Consider the following 16,788-nt stretch of genomic DNA (forward strand, 5'->3'; position numbering starts at 1 on the left):
TATAAATATTTTATTTGCATAAGGAAGTGTATTTTGTAGTCCTTAATAGATAGTCCGAGTAGGGGCGTACTGGGCATTGGCAGAATAATACACTATAGGCCTAGAGTAGGGTAAGTTTCCAAGTATATTTTTTCATATTCCTATGATAATATTTTTCAAATTCTCACTACTCAATGTTACAGGGACATGTTTTGAAAATGAAGAAAATGAAAAGTATAAATTGCACATTAAATTGGGCGTGGCTATCAAACAAGTAGATTCGTGGCCATGCTCCAATCAGAATACACTTTGTTCGCCCTACGTCGGATATGATTTTATCCTTGTGTGTGGAGATAGATAGCCGCCCCCTTGATTGATATCAGTGTGTTGATAAATCAAGCCTAGCTTAGGCCTGGTTGTTGTTGATTTAAGGACTAGGAATTACGAGCGAAGATGGTGCTCGAGATTCCTTTTTTGAAAGATATTTCTGTGAAATTTAAACTTAGATATGTCGAGGTAAGTATTATCCATAGGATTTACATTGAGTAACATTTTCGCCGTGTTCGTTGGTTTCTAGCTAGCTGTGTATGTTTACTTCGTGTGTATACGCGTGTCCAACCAACCATGCGTACGTGAGCATTGTGATTCAGGCCTAGGCTACGGGGCGAAATGCCATAATCATCGCATGGGAGAGTTCTGAACACCTGTGTTTCAGATTAAAAAGGCCTAGGCCTAGGAAAGTCTGCCCCGCCCATACATTTTTCTGTTTGTATGTATAGTTTAGGCTGGTATGCATGGGGATAATAATAATAATACGTGGTGGAACAAAAGGTTTTTTTTATTGTTTTATGCTGTTGTTGTTGAGATCATAAATGTTTTACTTTTTTTAATAATAGGCCAGTTATAAAATTATAAAAGTAAAGCCTGGTGTAACTATAGGCCTAGACCTTTCCTTTATTTTGTAGACCCTACCTAGGACTATGCCTATCATAACTTGTGTAACTAGTTATTAAGCTAAGGGTAGCTACTACACCAGGCATATGCATAAATTATAAATAGCCAAGGATAAATTTTTCACAGTCACAAGCAAAACCAACATGAGCTATAAAGCCAACTCCTCCCAACCTAACATACAACTTTATTTATATGAACAAAACCAACATTTTGTTAACCCAAAACCAACTCTAGCCATACCAACTTTTTAGTGTACTGTGGTGTATGAACGTGTATTACGATACTTTAATTTATACTTTGTGAATAGCCTTTTAAAAACTATCTAAATTGAGGACAGTGACCTGTAGCCTAAATTTCTAAATAGTAAATATCACAATTCAAGGTATTTTTAAAATACCAGGAATCTGAAAAACTTTTTATTTTCTGATTTCTCCAATTAACGACACACATTTGAATTTACTGACTGAGCTATTTTATATAATTAATAATTTTTTAATTGTTCCCTGTTTTAGAATACAATCCATTTTCTTGCACTTTCAATAATTTTTACTGTGTAATTTTATTATTCTTGCAATTTTAATGATTTTAACTAAAGAATATTTAAAAACTTTTCTCATTATTTATTTAATTGTAGTTAGATTTTTTATATCTGTTTTTGAATTGTTTTTTATGTATTTTTTAAAAATTGGGTTAGGCCAAAGTCCAAGGATATGCCAATCAGCAAACCTAATCACTATTTTAAGTGGCATCCCTTCACATAAACATAAGATGCTCTAATAAGAAAGTATAATACATACTCCAAGTATTGAAATACATGCCATCGTGTTGGGATTCAATATTTCGACATTAATTATGTCATCATCAGGAATGAAAAAAAAGATGCTCCACATAAACTAAGTCTCATTATGAGTCTTAGAAAATGGAGTTGTTTTGGTTGTGATAGGAATTGAACCCAGAACCCTGGGATTGGAAGGTGAGCATCTTAGGGCACATAGAAAAAATTATTAGATATCACTCTATTTTTTTTTCAAGACGTGATTTTAATCGGAACAATAGAATATTGCTTTTTTGTATATATAAGGGAGAGACTGTTTTTATTTGGCAAGAATATTGTAGATATTGTATAAAATCTGGTTTAATTTTATTGTTGTTTAAAGAAAATGTATTTCCAGTCACAATATTGCATTGTTTTTTTTTATGCTGTTGAAATAAATGATGCGGGGGAAAAAAATGGTTTGACGCAGACGGGAGTGATCTACTGTAATAATTATTTTTAATGTGCCCATAAACACCAAGGTATTCAACTCCACTTTTGATAGAGGGCCTCTTTAAGTCAGCACTGCTGTTAGGTTACGCTCTCAAAAGATTGTCAAATAATACAGTAGGAATAATAATAATGATGATAATAATAAAAATAATTAAATAAAAATAAATAACATTATAATAGTAATAATTAATAATATAAATAATAATATAATAATAAATTATAATAATAAGTGATAAGTTGTGAATGCATTATACCATAAACACTAATTTCATTCCGAATCATTCATCACCTACCAGACCATTATAGTCCTGGGTAAAGAGAAGCAAATGCAAATAAAGTGTCTTGCCCAAGAACACAAACAGTATGATAAGCATCGGTATCGAAGTATATAACCATCCGATAGAAAGTCCAACGCCTATTAAATAGCCCCCATCTCACTCTCAATAAAAACAAGTCTTAAATAGGCCTTCGTACAATGTACCATCAGTACAATTTTTTTGGAATAGGCACCACTCTTCAGTAAGCACCTTTTATTGGAATATTAACAGAATTGAATTTGCATATAAACCTGTTGCTGACTCTATGGCCAAAAATAACACACTTGGTATTCACCATTGAATTTACCTAGGAATACTGATAACTACAGTATTCATGTTACTGATGTCATTCTTCCAAATCCAATATCTAAGTAAGCAAAGTATGCAGCTCGTATATTGGTTGAAATAATTAATGTTTAACTAGTTGTGTGTTATTTTAAGAACGTCAGAGCTCACTACTTGTAAATAGTTAGATCCTAATCAATAAATTTACAACTGTTTTGATTTAAAAATGATGCATGTTATTTCTACAGAAGCGCTTATGACCACACCTGGAAATTATTTTCTTGAATATACCGTAGATATAAATCATGTCTTCGAACATTAATATACATAAGCAATGGGTGTTAATGTAAACATAGTTTGTTTACCTTCTGACATAAATTATCTAATTTTACAGTGTGTTTGTTAATAACAAAGCTTACTGTAAGTATAGGAGACCTTCCCAATTTAACTTGCTGGAGTTCATGTTGCGAACAGTGCAACTCCGTTATAGTTCTGAGTGTGTGCACATCACTGTACATTTCACAGATTACTATACAGCCCTGTTTTTTTTTTTTTTCGCCCTATATTTTCTCGATTTTACAACTTGAGATATTTTGCATCTTTTTATTTTCACAATTTTACGATTTCCAGTCCATTTTTTAACATGATGCAGAAACCTGCAGTATCATTGTGTTCTTTTAGCCTATATTATAGCTAGAGCTCCTGATTTTGTTTGGGTTTTTCCGATTTTTTTTGCAATCTTCTACCCTCCCGATTTTAGGCTTGCTACCATAGGTACTGTAGGCCTAGGCCTACTTCAGCTACCAGTACTATACTTCAGCCTGCCAGCCAGCTGACTTTACCAAGGTTTTTCAAACAAACGGCAGGATAGGCCTAACATTCGTAACAAAGAAGAAATTGATATGTTTTATAAAAATATTTTCAACTAATGGGAAATATCCATATTGTATAAGAAATACCATATTCCATTAAGTTAGGCATACCAGGGAGTTGTTATAGTCACTATAACAACTCCCTGGGCATACCTAGCTTAGCTACAGTAGTGTAATAGACAACCACTGGTACTATGGAGTTACTCCATGCTGGTACTAGACCTCTTACTGTGTGAAGTGTGATGTAAAGCATGATGTACAGTACTGGCCAAGCCAAGAAAGCTTAACAATTTCAGAATAAGAATATGACATTCAGCTTTTATATAATACTGTATTTAACTTTTAAAATGTTATCGAATGAGTGAAAAGTAATACACGAAGGAGCAATGAACGTTTCCATGAAATCTTCATTGCAGGAATATCAGTTTTATACTAGCTCGGCCGGTAGCCTGGTTTTCGAAGACAAAACTCATCATCCAGAATTTTGCGATTTCTGCACGCCCTAAATATTCGCGATCGTCATTTTATCGCGAAAATTAACGGCGAGTGAAAAAAGGGGCTAAACAGTACCTTTGATTCTGTCCACACGTGTGCAAAACATTACTATTTTCTTTAAATATTTAAATCTGAGTGCAAGTAGTGATTTGATTTGACCAAGGTATAGTTTATGTTTGGTGCAGTAGAGTAGGAATGGTTTGGTTTCCCATCCTTCAGGTTGGGGGTTTCAATCCTTCCCTGTGCATTTCACTTTTGTCCTTCAGCAAGACACTTTACCTACATTGCTTCTGTCTACCCGGCTGTATCAATAGGTACCAGCAAATTGCTGGGAGTAACCTGTGGTAGACCACCATCCCACCCAGGGAGAGTATCACACTCTCATCCACTTCACTCTACAGAAACGTTGATAATAAGCTCAAGGCCTATGATCCCTAGTGGCTCTGAAACTTATTTAATTTTCTTCTTAGTCAAAATTAAAGACTAAAAAAACACACTTTATCATACAGGTATTTGATTTCTGATGGCCACTTAATACTGTAACCTTGTATTGAGGATATCTGTGCAATTTGTAAATTGTTTTATCTACAGTACAGTACCTATTGTAATTTTAAAGGTTTAATACCTCCATTCATCTACAAAAATGGAACTAGATCTTTTTCCATATTAAAAAAATTACAGGTTACTTTTGGATAGTTTTTGACAATGTGGGAAGGATTTGTGAACAATACTTAGAATCTGGCTTAGAATAGATGAGCTTGCAAGTTTTAGGGCACATAGAAAAAATTATTTAATATTGTCAATATTTTTTTTACAAAAAAAGGTTATGAGGGCAGGCGGTTTTTGTTTTTATTTAGAACAATAGAATATTATAGGAAAAATTATTAGATTATCAATATTTAAAAAAAAAAACGTTATGTAGGCGGTTTTTGTTTTTGTTTTTGTTTTTTTTATAGAACAATAGAATATTGCCTTTTTTTATCGATGAGGGAGGGACTGTTTTTAAATGTCAAGAATGTTGTAAGTATTATATAAAAACTGGTTTAATTTTATTGTTTTTTAAAGAAAATGAATTTACAATCACAAAATTGCATTTTGTGATGTCAAAAAAAATGATTAATGTGTTGACATTTTTTTTCTTTTACAGATCAATTTTATATTTTGTCAGCTCCTAGCATTAGCCTTCTCATACTTCTTCCGATGGGTTTTACATCCCCGGCGAACCAGTGCCAACACCAGGCATTTGGCACAAATTATTTTTGGCATTATAGTGGCCTACATAGCATTTGGATGGTAAGTTTAACTGTATTTATGTACTGTATATGTTTGCACTGGCCTCTTTCAGATGCAAAATAATATTCCAAATTGAAATCATTCTGTAAGACTACTGTATATTAAACCTATTTTTTATTATGGTCCATTTTTTGGACAAGTTCTGCTTCCAATCAATAGATCGAATAGTCACCAAAACAAAGCTGCTCAAATGGGTATTAGTTACAGCAAAACAAACCGCTAGGTGGCAGTTTTTTCACATAATTATGAGTCTCTGCTCAGTTCAATTTCGACAGTTTTTAAACTCCTCAAACTTGTTTATTTACAATATCATGAACTAACTTATCGAAAAGACTTGGTAAATATCCTTTAATGAACAGCAGAATTCTGAGGTGTTAGATTTAAAATGGAGTGAAAGAAACAAATGGAAATCTTGAACATTTTTGCATAGCCTCGTCGTCGTGTGACTAATTCGGTCTATTGTTCTGTGAGCCAACTGACCAACTTTTAACTCACCTCAATTGGTGGTGCTATTAATATTCTTTCTAGATCAACACATTAATCTTTCTGTGAAAGTGACTGGCTGCAAAATGGTCCATTAAGTGTAAGTGGTAGGCTAAAAATGTCAGACTTAAGTGCAGTGATGCAGAAAGGTCAAATAACTTACACTTAATGTGCTTTCAACTCATAACAAACCTTCTAGTGATGTGCACTAGACAGAGTTATTAGGGACTACATGCAAATAAAATTGATCTTCTTTACTTTTTAAATATAAAATGTTCAACATTGTTGATATATTACGCCTGTACTGTATTTTATTTTTTTAAAATGAGGTTCGTATGAGGTGAACCAATAACCTTATACCACTAGAGAATTTTATACCTACATGGTATGCAGTACTGTCGATAAAATTGAGACTGGACATCGATATCACAAAGTATTGCAATTATAAACTTGGGATTGCCATGCAGTACAGAATTGGGTTACTCATCATGGTCCTCCTGGATATCCATTATAGTTATTTCACCCACATTTTGTTAGTATCAGCTGATCATTATCTTATAATTAATTTTGGTTACAACAATACTACAAACAAATTGCCAGTATTGTCGTTTTGGTTCTTTAGTTCTCAATGTAATTTTGAAATTCACATTCTGATCTCTGCATAACACAACATACTGTATTTTATTATTCACTTAAAGCACTTTTTCTGACAACTAAACCTCAGAAATATTGATCAGGTCATGCTCAAATTTTTGAATTTTTATTGAAAAACATTTAATTGGCATTCCAAAGATACATATTTGCCAGGAAAGAGGCAATCAGAAATTTTAGTCAAGAATCAAATTTTCTACACATACAAAAAAATGATAAACACTATTAAACTTACAAACTATAAAATTGCAGTTTATAATCAAAGGGGAAAGCTGAATGAAGACTCATAATAAACATTCAGCTTAAATATGTAAACAGTTCACTACACTAAGGTAATACAAACCCTAAAAATTTGAACATGTTCCAAGATGAGTGCTTCCCCAGGTCCTTTTTATATTTGGCATGGAATGACTCATGATTATCAAAATTTTCTTGCATTCTGTTTTGTTTCTTAATGCCTCATAAAAAGATCATTAAAATCCTGCACTGTAATAGACATGTGACAATTACTGTACTAAGTTTTGAATGTAAACAAAAAAGCTGAAATTGTTGCATGTATGGGGAGAGTCATGCATTCATTCTATGTAATTTCATCATTTCGTAATGGTTTGGTGATCTTATCTTATGTTTTTCTTTTAAAAAATCTAAAAAAAATTGTTAGTCTTTTATTGTTTTCTGTCAAGTTGCATTGTTTTTAAATCTTAGTATGTTATCATTTTTTTACTGTAGGTTTTTGATGTGTTAAATTGTATTGCGATGCTTTTTTATGTCACAATTTTCTATTTAACTTTTAATGTATTTTATATTGTGTACTGATTTTTTGTAGATTTCTTATTTAAAATTCTCTACAGCACCTATGAATATTTTAAATGGATATAAAGTTATTATTATTATTATTGTTATTATTATTATTATTATCATAATTCATGGGTTTACAATTTATCTTTTTGAACATGATCTGATATGCTCACAGTTCACCACACAAACTGTAAGTGACTCGTTCTCCAACAGAATAAGTCTATGACGCCATACTGAAGAATAAGCTAACAAGCCAAAGGGTTAATAAAAATTCATAAAAACACTGCAAGTCTGACTTAAAATATATTAAGGTGTTAATCTTCAAAGTTTTTTTTGGTATTATTTACTTTTATATCATTTTGATATTGACACAAAATTGTCTTTAATCAGTAATCACCACAGTCAAATCATTGCCCTTTGGCATTATAAATAAAAATATTAACTATATAATCAATAACAGTAATTTATTATTTTTTTCCTACTTTATTGGTTGATTTGTACTATGCACAGTAGGCCTACAGTACATGGTATTGTTAAGTGGATCGGCCGATGCAAACCGTAAGCACAGGACAATACAGTTTGACAGTAGTACAAACAGTACCAACTGTAGGGAAAATTTATCTTTCAATTGAATACAGACTTTCATAGTTGGCCTTTTCAAAATATGTTAATTACTTTACATGTCTACTCAAGCCTAAGTTGATCATTGTCTGGTCAGTGTAAAAGAAATACCTGTAGTTAAATCATGGAGGAATTACTCCATGGTTTAAATATGGGTACAATGGGCTCATCAGCTTAATTGTCATGATCAACTTGTGTTTGTTACCGTCAGTGTCAGCCACCACTAATGTAGTGTTCACAATACAGAATTGCAATTGACTTTCAATAATAGAAAAGAGTAAATAACGAGAAATAGATATTTAGCTTGCTGTATTGATATTTTATTTAGTTTTGAAGCATTGAATGCTGAAGTAATTTTTAATAGATGTATTGTCCCATTGAAAATATCAAATATATCATGTATTTTCAAATTACCTTGCTCATTTTGAAGTACCTGTACTGTAACATAAAAAATATCTACTTGAATAGAAATTTAAGTGTATAAAGTGTTTACTCATCATAATTTTTTAGCAGAAAATGAAAGAAACACTTCCAGTCACTGGTGAAAGTGTATTTGTTATTTTTATCATTATAGTAGTACTGTTATTGTTTTATTTGAACACATACCAGTAACCAAAAAAGGGTCTCTGAAGTGTAAACATCTTAAGAACTTGGGATTTCTTTTAATGTTTATTTTTAACCATCTGTGAAGTCAAAGTCAGGTCCTGCACTGTTGGTAATAAATAATTTTTAAATTACATAATGTTACATGATGAAATCATAATGCCATTTTTAAGCAATTACACCATTTAACATGATTGTTGAGATAATTAACACTAAACTTGTATTGATTTTTTTTTTATTTTTAATAGATAACATTGTACATAGTAATCTATTTAATTTCTTATAAGTATAACAACGGAAACAATTGAAAAGCTTTGTTAATGGCAAAACCTATTGATTTACAAAGTAGTGATGTGAACATATTAAACAAATTAGTCCAATCAATTAGTAATTACAACTCGACTATAACCTGTATTGATTGTATACCGAACAAGGCTGTTTGATTTTCCGGTATTATTTTTCATGTGAGGAAATCCATATCTGTTTTGTTGTTTTTACAGTAATTGAGTTGTTTAACATACCGGTGTCTGGAAATTATCCAAACAAATTTTAACAAACAACTGAGAGTGTGTCTGTCTAGGTCCCGGGTCTGACCATGGAGGAATTAGTTTAGATGGTCTGACACTGTGAGGCTAAACTCTTTGAAGAAACACTAATTATTGCAAGCTCTAGTGTAGTAAACCTCAGATTGTTAATATATTAATAATAATAATGATTTATTATCATTATTATTATTATTATTGTTATTATTATTATTGTTATTATTATTATTATTATTATTATTATTATTGCTATTATTATTAGATCATTTGCCAGAATAGGCAATTAACCTAAACAAACAATTTTATACTCTTTACTTGCATTACACAAACCAATACAAAATTTAAATGTTGGCCTACTGTACAGTACAGTTACTGCATAAACTACAGATTGATAAAAATAATCAGAAAGCAAAGGTCATAAATAAACAATCAGATTATAAAATAAAAGTGTTTCTCTGGAAATTGGCATAAAAAATCTAGTAGATTCATGTACTATAGTTCATCAAGTAAAAGTCTTCCCCCTCCTCTAATTTTAAAGTAATTCTCATGCACAATTCTCAATTTGGTTAAACTTCACAAATTCAAAATGCAAACGGTTTTGAACAGAAACTCACAGTGCATGAGGCTGGAAAACTAATTAATAATTGCCGACTGACCAAACCCTACAGTAATTTCAAAATCGCACTGTGCTTGTGCAACAAAATCTATATCTTTTTGGCCTAAGACAGGTCAATATACTACAGCAGATTTATGAGCTTTAAGAAAAGGTAAAAGAACATAGTGTTTTAGATTCTATAGACCTACATAATGTAGTAGTGTATGAAAGCAGCTTAGGCCTACTGTAGCTCAGTTGGCTACACTGGTGGTAACACTGTGTGTGTGTGTGTGTGCTAAACCGTGGAGACTGCTAGGTCCCCAGTTCAATTCCCAATACAGCTGAAGGTCGAGCGAACCAAATGGCCGAGCGGTTAAGGCAGGGGCACATTGGATCATAACCAACAATATCAGCACATATTCGCGGCCGGCTCGCTCCTATAGTTCTGGTGGTGGAACAAGTCTTCTCAGATAAGGACTATAAACATTAGGCCCAGTGTACACAAATGCTCATGTGCACTTTAAAGAACCCAGTACATCTTTTGAGATGAGTATGGGGTTACCCCGGTGTACTGGTTCACTCGGCCCCTGTCGTGGACAGATAAAGTGCACCAGTTGAGGTGGACATGAAGTAACCCTCAGGGGAGGAGAAAGTTACTGAAAAGTGCAATATCTAGTCCCGAGCGCATAGAGACCTCGTTTATCTGCGCTATATAAATCCATCTATTATTATTATATGCAAGTTACGATAGTGCACCGTTTATTGGATGAGGCATTTAAGCCTGTGGGTCCCGTGTGCATTTAGGACCCATGTGCACGTTAAAGAATGCAGTACACTCTGCAGGAAATAGTTGGGGATTGTCTTGCGGTGTACCTCGCAATCACCATCAGAGTGATCCCACTGCAAATAAGTCTTCAGACTTTTGTGGCTTAGGCTAGGCCAAGCTGATTAGGCCAAGCCGTCACGGTAAAAGTGGCCGTCCTAAATAAATGACCAAAAGACGGCTGGACGGCTCGGTGGTTAAGCCTATGATCCTTGGTGTTTACTCCAAATTAATACATCCATCCATAATAAAATGTAAATTAAAAAATGTCAAGTGAGGCTTTTACAAAATGCTTGCACTCATAATCTTCAGTCATTTTAATACAAAATATTAACCCCTAAAAAATTAAAATATTAAATAGTAAGAGGATCAACTAATACTGTACATACTGTCTGCAAAAGAAATGATTTTAACCTGCAACAGTTATGAGGAAAACATCATTATATTTGAAGTCTACTGTGCTGTATATAAAGTGTTTATTAATATTGATGTGAATGTTAATAATTTACTACATGTTGTGTTGGAAAACTAAGTACTGTTGGTAGATTTATAGAGTACTACAATGTTACGTCAAGATAACACATGATACTGCTCCATTGCTATTGGCGACACAAAATGTGTTCAACCTGACACCATTTTCTCCACTGAGAAACCACTGATCCCAATTTCTAACATAATTAATAAGATGTATCTTCGTTTTTCTTTGTAAATTTTAATTGATGATTAAATGTGTGTTCGATAACTAATATAATGTGAGCTTTTGTGTTTTTAGTACATTTTGATGGTAAATTATTAGGCGTAATGAACGGTAACCAATGTCTGGTTGACAACAAAGGGCGCCACCTTGTGTTGTGACAACACAACTATTGTACTCTATAATTATTGCAAACACTGTACTTTACTAACCTGTTGTTTGTATGTTTTGTTTCATTGCCAATGCATAGTTGCATAATGTAGAGAGATAGGTTTTCCTGGCCATGTCCATTAATTAGTATTTTGAGGGGCTGGCAATATTGCGATAATGATTCTTGCTTTTGCCTCAGACACACTCCGGAATGCACCTTAACTGGGATATGCAGGTCTGAGATGAAACGCTGCATAACTCCAATATTGCGGTAATAGTTGGTTCGGACCTTTTCATACAGAAGGCAATGCCAGCAATATTTCCGCAATATTGCGGTAACGAAGCACTGTCTGAGAGTGGCTTAAGTATTTGATTGATATAAGGGCCGAATTATTTACAGTACTGTTTGTAGTGTAAGACTTAATTGAATTAAGTATAACACAAAAAAATATGATTTCATTCTATGATACTACAGTATAGGGAACTATTTTGTTCAGGTTGTGAAAGTCCTCAATGATTTTGTATCTTAGATAATGAATTTAGGTGAAAATCCCCTGAGCCTCTATCTGTTCTACTGAGAGCATGGTTGTTGCTCTTAATGAACTGTTGATAGAATCTCAACATTACAAAACCGTGTTGCTATGGTGGTTAGCTGTATATTAAGGTTTTATCTGTTCAGTAACCTCATGAAACTGTGCTCAAGAGTCAAGATACTGTATTGCTGAGAAGTCATTGGTTGATAGCTCATTAACTTGAAAATGCTGGGTCTCTGATAAAATGTAATGGAAGCAATGCCATAGCCAGCTAAAATGGTCCATGATATTCAATTACTGTATGCACGAAAATAAAAAATAGATGAGCCGTACTAGTCTAATATATAATACACTCCATGCTCGACCTTAAGTTTGCTGTGATTAAAAAACCTAACTTCAAAAACAGGCTAGAAAGAGAAATTAATGAACAGAAATTTATCAGTAAGCTTACTTGTGTAGAGCAGGGCCTTAATAAGGACTATGGTTTTTTTTTCTCAAATTATAGAACATAATATACACACTCTATGCTTTTTCTATATCTCATTTTATTATTATTATTATTTGTCATCCTGATTACAGTCCTTGATTTTACTATATGATGTTCAGACACTATATAACTACGGTTCTATATTTATACTGTTATATTTGTACTATGCTTTTATAATATATTAGTACTGTATATCACTATATGATGTCCAGACTTAAGATACTGTACTACGGTTATTTTTACTACATATATTAGTTACTATATGTTATATTCACTGACTTTGATCTGTCTCTTATACACATCTAGATGTGTATAAGAGACAGTTTGTATACTGTTTATTGCTTATGCTTTAGCCCTTTTGTCTTAATTGTATGCCTGAATAAATTAACTTGCTTAGGTTTATCCACCAAGTTTATGTTGACTTCACATTCACCTGAAGAAGTACACTGTGTGCATGAAAGCTTGTGTGCTGTCACAGATAAACTAGTCATAAAAGTACTGGATATCCTGAGTTTTATTTTCTATTATATGCATGAAATGAGTCCACGTTTTAAAAGATGTGTCCACCTTTAAGTTATGTGTGAAATGAGTTAAAAGTTGGTCCTATCACGTATTGTTTTAACGTCTTTTATAAAATTAAGGCCCATTGAAAACTTCTTTTCCACCTCATCCTTGGAAATGTGGCTGAGAATGTGGACTTTCCTGATGCTCATCCTCCCTCCTACTTTTTGCAACAAATTACCTGATATGTTACAGTATATTTAAAATTAAGAGCCTTAACCATTTTTTTTATTCTGAGAGTGTTGCCAGACATCCAAAGTTGCCAAACCCTTAATTTTTTTTCAACTTCAGTCCCAATCTTGTGGGACTGAAGTACAGAAATGTATAGTAAATATAAGATAAGATAAAGATAATTTGTCATGACCACAAAACAAGGTATGCAATACATGCATTTTGGTTTCTTAATCTACATAAATAATATGGTACAGTAGAACCTCGTTGTTACGTACCCCAGTTATACGAACTCTCGGTTTTACGTACGCCTCATATCGACGATGATGTCATCAAAAACCCCGAAAATATTCAAAACAAACGACCTTTTTCAGAGCAACCATAAGTAAAAAGACTATAACAAAAAACTATAACAATAAACAAACCATAATGCAACGTATTTTCATTAAACAGCAACGTTGATTGAGTCTAATACCGGGTTGTTATAATCTAAAACCATGTGAACTGAGTGAGATGAACAACTACCAATAGTGCTCACAATAATTGCTTTCCTCCTTAGCTTCGTGTGGCAAACCATGTAAAAACTTGTCTGGTCTAATTTTCTACACGAAGCTGAGTAGGCATAGTTTCGTACACGAACACTAGTTGGTTGGCTCGCCCAGTGCAGTGCACATGGTTTTGCTGTTTCACATACACGAACGCTAATTGGTTGGCTCGCCCAGTGTACATGGGTTTAGTTTGTCTCAACAGGCCCAGACAACACCACAGCTCTGTTTTTTAGAATAGGCATGAAGGGGAATTCCCAAGTTATACCTTTGTCATATAGGTAATCTTACAATATACTCATGTTCTTTAGTTAAATAAAAGACATAAAGTGATGAATTAATACACTAGACACATGGTTTTATTTGAACACTTTATTATGACATCGTAAAGTGATGAATAAAAACACTAAACACATGGTTCTATTCATAGGCCAGAGGCTAGGTCTAGCCTAGCTAGGTAACATCGTTCGTTCCTACATACGTATATTGAGCGTTTATGTACGTATTAGGTCAAAGGTTACCACAAATTTAACCCAACTTCTATTTTACGAATCCCCCGATTTACGTACGCCCTCCGGTCCCGTACCGTACGTAAAATCGAGGTTCTACTGTATGAAATAATATTAAACACATAGGATTAGTTTCACTTAACACTCTGCCTGCCAAACACGTAGATCTCCATGTTTGATAACGCAATGCTTGACCGCCAAACACACAGATCTCTGTGCTTCAGGTTTTTTTACGGAATCAGATAGATGGGGTAATTACGGACATGTACTAACAATTTGAACACTATATTCAGTCTGGACCGTAAGTATTTCACTATTTGTTTGTTTACATTAGCATAGAGCGGTATTGATTTACTTAATCAAAATCGCGATTATCTCAGTTTCGTTGTGCGAAATTGCGTAAAAGTGAGTCATTTTCATTGTACTCTTGCGATTCATAGATTGTGATTAGAACAAATGTGTTTGGTACCATTGTAAAGCTAAAATGCTTTACTGTAGTTCTTTTAGTAATTCCATTACATGTCAATCTGATCCACATATGCACTCTCAACAAGCTTCAGAAAAGTGTTAAAATTTGCTAAAGAGTCTGGCAGTGACTGATACTATTTTTTCAAACCCCTGACAGTCAGAGTGTTAAAGAATAATATACATGAAAGACTATTATGCAGTATACAGAACAAAATAAATACCGTACTGTCTCTGAAGAGTTGAGTTAAGTACATATTCAAAGTGCAATTTTCAGGCATCTTTATATCATAATTTTGTTTTTAGATGTGGGCATTTTTGATGCACATCCCTTCCTCATATTTTTGCCAAAAATTATCTGATGCATTATATCTAAAATTAAGACTATTTGAAAACATTTTGTTTTTAAATTGTAATAAATTTGTTTATATAAAAATAAACAAATAAATAATAAACTATAAAATACAATCTCAAATCGTGTGCTAAGTGCACCCTAGCCCCTTAAAGTGTAAACAACCTCGTATATCATGGTACTAGAGGAACTTGCCAAGTAGTGATAACTTTCCCTAATAGACACCCCTTTTCCTCTCTCCAAGTACCTGGAAATTCCGGCATTTTAGCTTCATACAAGCTATGTTTGTTTGAATTTAAACAATTTTAGATACTGATTAAACGTTTCCAGTTTTTGATAAAAATAAATCAAAGAATACAAAATTGAAATGAATATAAGATGAGAGCAAAACGAACGCTTCATGTAGTGCCTGTTGAGTCGCAGTTTGAGTATTACAGGGGTTCCATGGGTTTTACATGATGAATAAAACATATAGCCACGTTAGTCTGATACAGTAGAGAACAATATAAAGTAAATAACAGCAGCACTTTTGAGACTAGCAATATAGAATTTATTTTCTAGCTCTGATTTGTACAGTCTCCTGATGAAGTCCACTGTGTGGACGAGAGCTAGAGAATAAATTCTATATTGTCTCAAAAGTGCTGCAGTTATTTACTTTATATTGTTCTATATGGGTTTTACAGTATAACCAAACCCCTATATATATTTTCCATTTTGTTATTTCATTTTGAAATGTATTTTTATGTATTGTATGCGCTGTAAATAAGTAATTATCTTTAGTAACTTTTAAATTTTTAAATGAAATTGTTTAAAGAGAGGGTTTATAAATATTTTATGTATTTTTATACTGCATGCTGCCAGGTGACCCCTGTGTAATAATTAATGATATGATAACTGGCCTAACGATAGATTACTGGTTAAAATGTAAATATTTAAGATTTTTTTAAATCACAGAAAATCACAAATTTTATTTTCAGTACATTCTCGACTGTCATTAAAATGTGGACCTTTTCAAATTTATTGGGGTGCGTACGCAACCATCGCACCACTCCAACCACTGAATATACGGGCCTGGAAAAACTTTTAATTGCCAATATACTTGCCATATCATAAGCTTATTAATATTAATTAGATATCTTCTCATTTTTCCAGTATTGTTTTTTAATTCTTTTTCCACTTCCAACCTTGTTTGAATTTAAACTAAGACACTATTCCTGTCATTGCTCTTCTTCCGATAGCGTATTTACAATATTTGCAGTTCCTCAGTGCTTGGTAGTCATTTTTTTACTTTTTTATCAAATTCCAGCTTTTGAGTATATTCGTAAGTTTTTGGCTACTTTCAGACTTGGAGATAAGCCCGGCTCAACGCTAAGCCCGGCTTAACTTTAGCGGGCGTTCAGACTAGTGGGATTAGCCAGGCGCGAGCATTTTCATAATAATGAACCGTAACCAGCAAACGTGTTTCAAAACATTGCTCGTGAAACGTACGCTTGCTCACAGCGTAAGTAATTGAATGCTTATTGGTCATTTTGTTACCCGAAGTCAATGCAAGACCCCCTGCAACGATTAAAGCCTGGCTTAGAAAAGTTAAACACGGTGGCACGCCAGGCCTAGTTACTATAGGAACACAGCCCGGCTTGAGATAAGCCACCTAGTCTAAACTAGGCCATAATATTGTATGCATTATATTATAAATGTACTCTATTATACTGGGTATTACATAGTTACCTACTGCAAATAAGA

General features: G+C 33.2%; 1 protein-coding gene across 1 annotated transcript in view; it reads left to right on the forward strand.

Annotated features, from left to right (window-relative positions):
- Positions 1–310: 310 nt before the first annotated feature.
- LOC117110095 (lysophospholipid acyltransferase 1-like) overlaps positions 311–16,788 on the forward strand; it is a 49,880-nt gene continuing 33,402 nt past the window's right edge. The window contains exons 1-2 of the mRNA XM_033252682.1: positions 311–495; positions 5,317–5,462. Of these exons, the coding sequence (XP_033108573.1) occupies positions 433–495; positions 5,317–5,462 (209 nt within the window). The 5' untranslated portion in view covers positions 311–432. The remainder of the gene's footprint in view (positions 496–5,316; positions 5,463–16,788) is intronic.

This window comes from Anneissia japonica, unplaced genomic scaffold (assembly GCF_011630105.1).
Source record: "Anneissia japonica isolate Jap-2015-1 unplaced genomic scaffold, ASM1163010v1 scaffold287580_len341680_cov180, whole genome shotgun sequence".
In the NCBI taxonomy this organism is placed as follows: domain Eukaryota; kingdom Metazoa; phylum Echinodermata; class Crinoidea; order Comatulida; family Comatulidae; genus Anneissia; species Anneissia japonica.